This window comes from Austrofundulus limnaeus, unplaced genomic scaffold (genome assembly GCF_001266775.1).
Source record: "Austrofundulus limnaeus strain Quisiro unplaced genomic scaffold, Austrofundulus_limnaeus-1.0 Scaffold251, whole genome shotgun sequence".
NCBI classification, from domain to species: Eukaryota; Metazoa; Chordata; class Actinopteri; order Cyprinodontiformes; family Rivulidae; genus Austrofundulus; species Austrofundulus limnaeus.
In genome coordinates this window covers 659528-667558 of record NW_013952653.1, presented here as the reverse complement: position 1 = coordinate 667558, position 8031 = coordinate 659528, and the positions used below count along the sequence as shown (strand labels likewise).

General features: G+C 39.6%; 1 protein-coding gene across 6 annotated transcripts in view; it reads left to right on the top strand.

Moving 5' to 3' along the window:
- Positions 1-8031, top strand: part of cep104 (centrosomal protein 104) — a 30612-nt gene that overhangs the window by 11442 nt on the left and 11139 nt on the right. For all 6 annotated transcript variants that reach the window (XM_014020406.1, XM_014020410.1, XM_014020408.1 and 3 more), the window contains 7 exons: positions 178-333; positions 518-745; positions 1835-2050; positions 2263-2430; positions 3002-3175; positions 4961-5137; positions 7532-7732. In XM_014020406.1, the coding sequence (XP_013875860.1) occupies positions 178-333; positions 518-745; positions 1835-2050; positions 2263-2430; positions 3002-3175; positions 4961-5137; positions 7532-7732 (1320 nt within the window). The remainder of the gene's footprint in view (positions 1-177; positions 334-517; positions 746-1834; positions 2051-2262; positions 2431-3001; positions 3176-4960; positions 5138-7531; positions 7733-8031) is intronic.

Here is an 8031-nt window from a genome sequence, read left to right as displayed (position 1 = left end):
ATATTAGCTATCGTTCTTTTTTGCTGTCAGCAGGAAAAATAAATAGATAAATGTCTTAAAAAAATGTAAATAGGAAAAAAAAAATCAAGAGCCGCTTAATATCACAAGACTCAAACAGCTCTGTTTGTCAGCTGCAGTCTTTTATCACACAGTGTTTATCTCTTTGGGTTGTCCCAGGTTGGAGAGCGTTTGGCTTGTTACGATGTGGAAAAGCGATGTGCCATTGAGAAGGAGGACTATGACTTGGCTAAGAAGAAGAAGGAGCTGATGGACGAGTACAGGAGAACTGTTTACCAGCAACTTGAGGTCCACAACCTTCTGGATGTGACAATGGTCAGTTCTAAACGCCTGATGGTGCTCCAGCTGCACACTATGAGTCAGAAGGTTGTGCGATGGAATATAAACTCATTTTCAGCTTATGTTTTCTGTAATAAACATCGAGAAATTATTAGATCGCAATAGAAATCACGAATAAATACTGGTAAATGTGTTCACTGTCTTTCCACTGTGTCACCAGATCACCAGTGCAGCAGGTTCGTCCCCAGCCCAGTGTCCTCCTCCGCTTCTGCCTTCTCCAGGACGTCGCCCTGTTCCCGCCAAGTCTCTGTTATCTACAGACACATGCAGGAAAGGGAAAAAAACAAGCTCTCATCAGCATCAGCAGCCAACCAAACAGACTGTTGCTTTTAAACCCAGCAGCCTACCTGACATACCGTCCAACCCTGCTGCTGTACCCAAAATAGATGTGAGCATCTCTTTTCTTCACATTCATTTTCTTCACTTAACAAGCACCAGTAGGCACTTAAAAGCATTTTTAAAACAATATTTATTTGATTACCATTCTTTTCATGGTATGTATTTATTTTTCTACTTGCATTCTTAACTGCATTGTTGTAATCAATCTCTGAAGCACCTTTGGAGCATGTCTCCTGACTTACCCTGTATGGTACTTGACCCAGTGCACACAGGGAGATTAGGACCAGCATAAGCTTTTTCTTTTTTTCTTTTCCTTTTCCTTTAGTCACCACCTACTAAAACCTGCATTACTGTAGGTTTAGGTTTCACTATTTAATTAAAAGCGTGCAACAGTTGGCTGACTCTGGCGGCTGCCAACCTGGCCTCATGGCCGTGCTTTGAGGCTTGTGTTAAGCAGCAGGGTGCCAGTTTGCTCGGAGGAATAAGAGACAGAGCTGGCTGGCTCAAACTTTGGTTTGAAGAGAGGAGTGTAAACGGATGTTGTTTTCTTGTTTCTAAATGAAACAACTCTTTGCTTATAGAATGCTGCTTGGCGCATGGGCTTTTAGCTATTATTAGTTTTAAGGGAGTGGAGGTAATACGCAAAATCAACTTTTTTGAGCTTTATATCGTGTTATAATGTCATTCCCTAACCAAAAACATACCCCGAATGTTGCTTTGACTCATTCAGGCATCCTTGAATCTCCTGTGGTAGCCACGTGGAGCTGCCTAAACACTTGCTGTACAAAGCACCGCCTATTTGCACAAAGCTCCTCCCAATTTCAAGGCATTCAGATGCAACTAAGATGCAAAGTCAAATTTATTTTTGATATTTACAGCCTTTTCATAACAACTGAAGGTAACATACTACTTGATTGTGGTACAGAATAGAACTTTGTGCTTGGGAAATACTTAAACCCCACCTTTAACAACTCTCATTCAGCTTCTTCAGCAAAAATTCTGCGTTCACATTGTATTTCAAATGTACTTCTTCTAGTTAATTATTGAAATGTGGTAAAAGACAAATAAAAATATTCTGTTGTTTTTATTTGTAGTTAAATTAGGTTTGTGATTTGTTTTTTTGTTTTTTTTCTGAAAGCTTACCAGTTTGCCCTATGACGAGAGGCCGCTGCCAGCCTTTCAGAGAAAAGATCTGCCAGCTGAGAGCATCCAGAGTCCAGCAGCAGAACATTCCCCTAAATCTGACGTTCAAAAGACCCCTCAAGGAGCAGAAATGGGCGGAGAGCCAGAACCTTTGACAGAGAAAGCCCAGAGAGAAGCTGGCCTTCCAGTAGAGGTGTATGGAGAGAGCTTAGTAAGACAATGTGATGTTTTAGTTTCTTTTTTTTTTTTTGTCTTTTATGGACTCTACAGGATGTTCTCTGGCATATGCCACAACATGGGTTTACTGAATGTTGTTTGATCTCTATACTGTGTTCAGCATGCACTAGTTTCTCTTCATAATGACTGTAATACAGCTAAAATATTCCTGATGATGTCTAATCTTTTGCCACTGTTCTTTTCCAGGTTGCCAGAGCGTATTCTAAAACCTGGTCCCACAGAGAAGATGCCCTGCTGACTGTGCACAACAGGCTGCTGGAAGTATCTCCATCAGCCCCCAAGGAGGAGCTGAGAAACATGATAAGAGCTGCAGTCTTCCTGGTCAAGAAGGCCCTGCTGGATAAGGTTACATGTGTGAGTCATTTCCTCAAAAGATAATTGTCTCGGTGTGAAACAAAGCCCTGTAAAGACACGGTGCATTCGTTTACTTTGTCGCTGCTATCATCTGTTACAGCATATGTCATGTTAACCAAGAGGTTTTTTTTTTAACAGGACTAACATTTATGTGGTCAAAATATAAGCACACACTCCCACAAGCTCCCTCACTACAAAGTCTCCCCTGTACCAGATGCAAACTCTTTCACCCCTCCCACAGCTGGCGTTTTTAAACAAACTGTTTTGACAAGGTTGGCCTTGTAATTTTTCCCTCTGGAAGAAACTTAAAACGTGTATGGTAATGAAAAGGCTGTTGCTACAATAACTTCACAAATGTTTCCTCGCCCACAGTAATTTACAGAATTTTTTTAAATGGCTATCAAACTCTTAAGTCGTAGTGATTTTTGGTCTTAACATTTACATACATTATATTACACAATCACCTGCTCTACAAGAAATAAAAACTTTTTTTACACCCACCCCTCTTTTTTCCTGCCCAAGTAAAACATTGCTAACTCTAATCTGTTAACGTGTATCATGATGACCTTAGGTTTTCCATGCATCACTGAAGCTACTTGGGCTGGTGCTGAGTCAGCTGATTCCAAGTCTGGGTCTGGGCCAGGCTGAGGTAACTCACTGCCTGGAGCAGACATTTCCCAACTTGCTGGCCAGAGCCGGAGACTCCGCTAACCGCCTGAGGGCTGCAGCCATCACCTTTATCCAGGTATGGTGATGGTGGCACGCTTGTTGTGCACCAAATATTTTAGATCTAAGCATCTTCGAATAACAGTTGCAATAGATAAATCAATGTAAACTATGTGCTTCTATGTGTATGATGGAGATTATTTTCCCAGATTTAAAAAAAAAATCTGGATTTTTATATTTTTGTAACAGTTAAATACATTTTAAAAACTCTGTTTAGGAAGCTCAAGCAAACTTTGCACTAGAAAAAAAAAATATCAAAGGCATTTTTCCTAATTTTTACCTTAACCAGTTAGACCAAATGCATTTTGTTGTGTACTTGGAGTCTCTTGGAGTGCAAAATTTAAAGAGACAGCATCAAAACAAGTTGATCTAAGATACACTTTAGAAAGCGGTGAAACCGGTGTTTGTGGAGTTCAGTAAGGACAAATTCATAATAAAGCATTGCAGTTCCACTTTATACAGACACCAACTGAATGATTTAACTGTGAAAAAGAAGAATTAAAAGCAGGGTATGTCTACTTTATAGAAAACATACTTTTTGCAGATAACTTGTGGTTTACAAAATGATCAAAGGTTCTCCATGTTTTTCTGTATAATGTTAAAAATGCCTTTATTTTACATAGATATAAAAACATGACATAACCAATGTGTTGCAACCATATTTGATTTTCATCCGGATCTTTTCTGCTTTCACTGTAATTTTCTCCAGTTTTCACATGACTACAAAAAGCTATGAAAAACGTCAAGTTAGACTTGATATTGAATATTGGAAAAGGATTTCTAGAATGTTCAGGTTTTATTGCACAAAACATACAAACACCTGTGAAAAATAAATGTAAAAACAAAATGAAAAGGGAAACACTATTTTGTTTCCCAGTCAAGTTTAGAAATTTCTGCACTTGAAGAAAATTTAGCTGGAAGTGTTTCAGATTTCTAATTGGTTAAACTGTATGTGTTTGAAAACCAGTTTTTGATTATTAGAAAACAACTTATCAAACATACAATTAGTACCATTCTGGCCTCAGAGTCTGGATTCTTCTCTGGTGCCTAATAAAGAGTACAAGACAAGCAGGGAGGTGTCGTCATGTTCTGCATCAACCTCTAAACAAGCCCTGTGTTGTTTTCACCCCCACTACCCACACTGACTCCCTAAAGCATAACAGGAGCCAAGCTGCTGTAACCTGGGATCAGAAAGTAGTTGATGGTTTTTTTTAGAGGAGGGGTTGTGCTGGTGCCTTCACATGTGCTGCTGGGTGAAACCGGCCAGTTTATGAGGGCTGATGCATGACGTGTATATGGCATGTGCCTTTGCTTTGTGGAATCAGTTGCAGTGAAGTCATGCATGGGTGTGTGAGTGTCAGAAACAGGGAGTAGGCCCTTTAACTCGGTAGCTCATATGTTTACCAAACCCATCTGGATTTTGAGTTGTCGTCTATGGTCTGCTAGAGAAGTGGCTGAAGACTTATTTGTTTGTCAAGAGCAAATAATATGTATTTTTGTGTCCCAGAACTCCAAATAATGTTCACCGTACCAGGCAAGCAACATTGGGAGGCTGTTTAAGAGCCTGCTTCTATGTACTAGACTTATACTATCTGCCATGACTTGTCTTCCTTCCAGATGTTTATGTTGAAAGATAAATTGCTTTGCAACATCACACAGGTATTTATCGGGGGGGGGGGGGGGGGCTTAAAGTACAGTACACATTTTTCCTAATTAGAAGGCATAAGCCTATAAACGCATCAAATACTTCCACCTCTGTAAATCTCATAGTCGTTCCTTGACTCTCTCGTGACATTTTGTTTAGGAAACAGCCGTTTTGAAGGATGTCCGGGCCTCGCAGATAATCCCCAGTGAACTGGTGAAGCCTTTCAAATCCAATTTCCCCTCTCGCCTGGCTCAGAGTCGGGCCGAGCTGATCGAGAAACTACTACAGGACCTGGGCACAGAGAACTCTGGCTTCACCCTGGAGAATGTCATCATGGTAAATGAGCTGTAATATACTAAATACATCCTTTCATACTTCCTTTGGGTGTTTTGTCTTCAATGAAACAAACAATTTCCACAAACCAAATTGGGTTTATCTCAGAAATCAAATTTAGACTCTAGAAGGATTTAAGGTGGTATCTCACTGGGCTACAACTGGCTAATGAGTGGCATTCACGTGTCTCCCAAATGTCTCCAGAATGTCTTGCAACTTGGTGAAGGTTCTCAACTTCCTCTTGTGAGGGGAACCCACTTAAACTGTGTCATTGTTGTCTCCATCCTTGTTCGAGAGCCTTATTTTGTTGTAGTGGCTCTTTGGTAGAAAACATCTGACATTTTCATGTTAATTGTGTCTATTCTGCCAACAGTAGACCAGTGGTAAAGAAATGATGGATCCGTTTGGGTTTTGAATAACTGTTTAGAAATCTCGATTTTGTATTATTTTCCCATCTTGGGTTTTTAGAAACAGAATTGTGATCTGAGGATGTGAATGCAATCACCGTCACATTTCTGTCACAGCCACCAATACATCTCCCACCTTCAGCAATGACTTTAATACGATTGAGGTTTTTACAAATTACACACTAACTAGAAGAAGTCCTTCACTTTTTGTAATAATGTTTACTTAAACAGACTTCCAGTAAGTTTCACTCAGTTACAGTAAGTCCATGTTGTCACTACTGGCACCGACTTCCCCTTTTACTTCTTTGGTTTCCAGCAGTGACCTAATACGTACATGCAATCTATCCAGCTCTAGACCTAATGGGTCAGAGCTAAAGACTATCTTGTCTCCTCTCTAGTTGACACAGTTCTCTTCCCCTCCCCCTGTTTGGCCTTTTTCTTGACTCTGCTTGACTTTTGTCAGTGAGAGCAAATTGTTAGGTTTGACATCTGAGTTTCTGCTCGTCCTGAAGCCACAGGCAAACAAGTGGTACTATGAGGCTTGCATTTACATGTTGAGGCAGGCCTGCTCAGAGCCAGACCCCCTTTGTTGGAGCTGTCTCAAATGTTTGTTTCAACATTTTCAGTGTGGATTGAGATGCGACAACAAAGCAGTGGTGTGTATATACAGTATACCACAACTGCCACATTAGAGTTGGAGAAGAAACATGTACACAGTTTGTTAAAGCTAAAATTTTATAAATCATTTTGTGTTTGATATCTAATTAAAACACTATATAAATAAAAACCTAACACTCATTGAAGGCTATCACATCTCATGCCAGACTTTAAACTAAGATCATCGTAGAGACAGATAAAGTTAGACATTTTTGTCAAACCTTAAAAATGATATTTTGTGTAATCTTAGTGCTCAGAGTAAGTGTTGTTAACTACTTTAAAAACACATTTTAAATTTGACAATAGTATTGAAATATCTAAATGTAAACGTAACACATTTACTTCACATTCACTTTCAAAATAAATGTGGAAATTGCTTTACATGTACTCAATTCAACTGAGTGGAGCCAGTTGACATAATTTGTTGACATAAATCCAACACGTCTGCTTTTTGACCGTATATTTTGGTGGCTAAGGTCAATTAGCTCTGGCAGCCATCTTGAATTAGGTTGACTCCAAAACTTAATGAATTGTAGATGTACTTCCAATCCTAAATTTAAAAGTTTCATTAAAATCAGTAAAGACTTAAAAACAACAAGTAGAAGTCAGTAGTTAATGCCAAAGTTTTAAACTGATTTTATGCAAACAGATTGACACTCAGGTTATAAGTTGAGGATGACTTTCAGCTACTAACACATCAACTTTTACATCAAAATACCTTTTTGTATGTTTGCTGCCACAACAGATACACATACAAAAACTCACTCCTGTCGGATTTGGTTTTATAACCTGAATCCCCAATATATATAATTTGTTTTAGAATTTGTCCTTTTCTAATCAGCACTTTGACGTCATATGTCAAGCCCTCTTTGCTGCTCTACAGCGGTATCTCAGCAATAGTTCAAACATTTCTCCTCTTTTTCTGATGTCACCTGGGTGATCTGCTCTAAGGTGGGGGTCAGAGTTGTGGGGGAAGGGGGGGGGCGATTGAATTTCCTGTAATTAAAATGAGAAGTGGAGACATGGGAATAATGGTAGGGTGTTCCTGAGCCTCGTTAAGCAAAGGAAGGGTGGTCTTATAATGCAGTTTACCTCTGCTTGTTTATGTTCCCTGCCGGCAGCATTACCTTTGTGAGGCGACTTGCCTCGGCACCTACATTGAATACACATCTACTACTAATCACCTTTTAGAGGCAACCCTATTCAAGATAGTTGCCCCCCTCATGACTATAATGCAACCAGTTCTATAAATTATGTTAGATAAATATAACTTAGAAATTACAATGGTTTGTCAGTCCCATTCACAGACGGTCTTTTGTCTTGTATCAATCAGTTTTGTACAGGTGCATTGGAGCACATTGCCAAAGAGGTTCGGGAGCTGGCAGTGCGCATCATCTTGTTCTTGTATCAGCAGCACAGGACCGCTGTTCTCAGCTACCTGCCACCAAACACCGCCACCGCACGAAAGAACTTTCTCTACAAAACCCTTTTCGAAGGCTTTGCTAAGATCGATGGCAAGCCTGTGGAAGCTCAGGCGAGTGCTGGTTATTTTTATGGGGATCATCAGAAATGCATCATATAATATCTTTTTCCCCCCCTTACAGCGAGTAAAATGAGTATTGAACACGTCACCATTTTTCTCAGTAAATATATTACTAGAGGTGCTAATGACATGAAATTTTCACCAGATGTCAATAACAACCCAAGTGATCCATACATACAAAGAAATCAAACCATAAATGTCCAGAAATGAAGTTATTTGTAATAATGTGGAATGGCACAGGGAAAAAGTATTGAACACATGAAGAAAGGGAGGTGAAGAAAGGGAGGTGA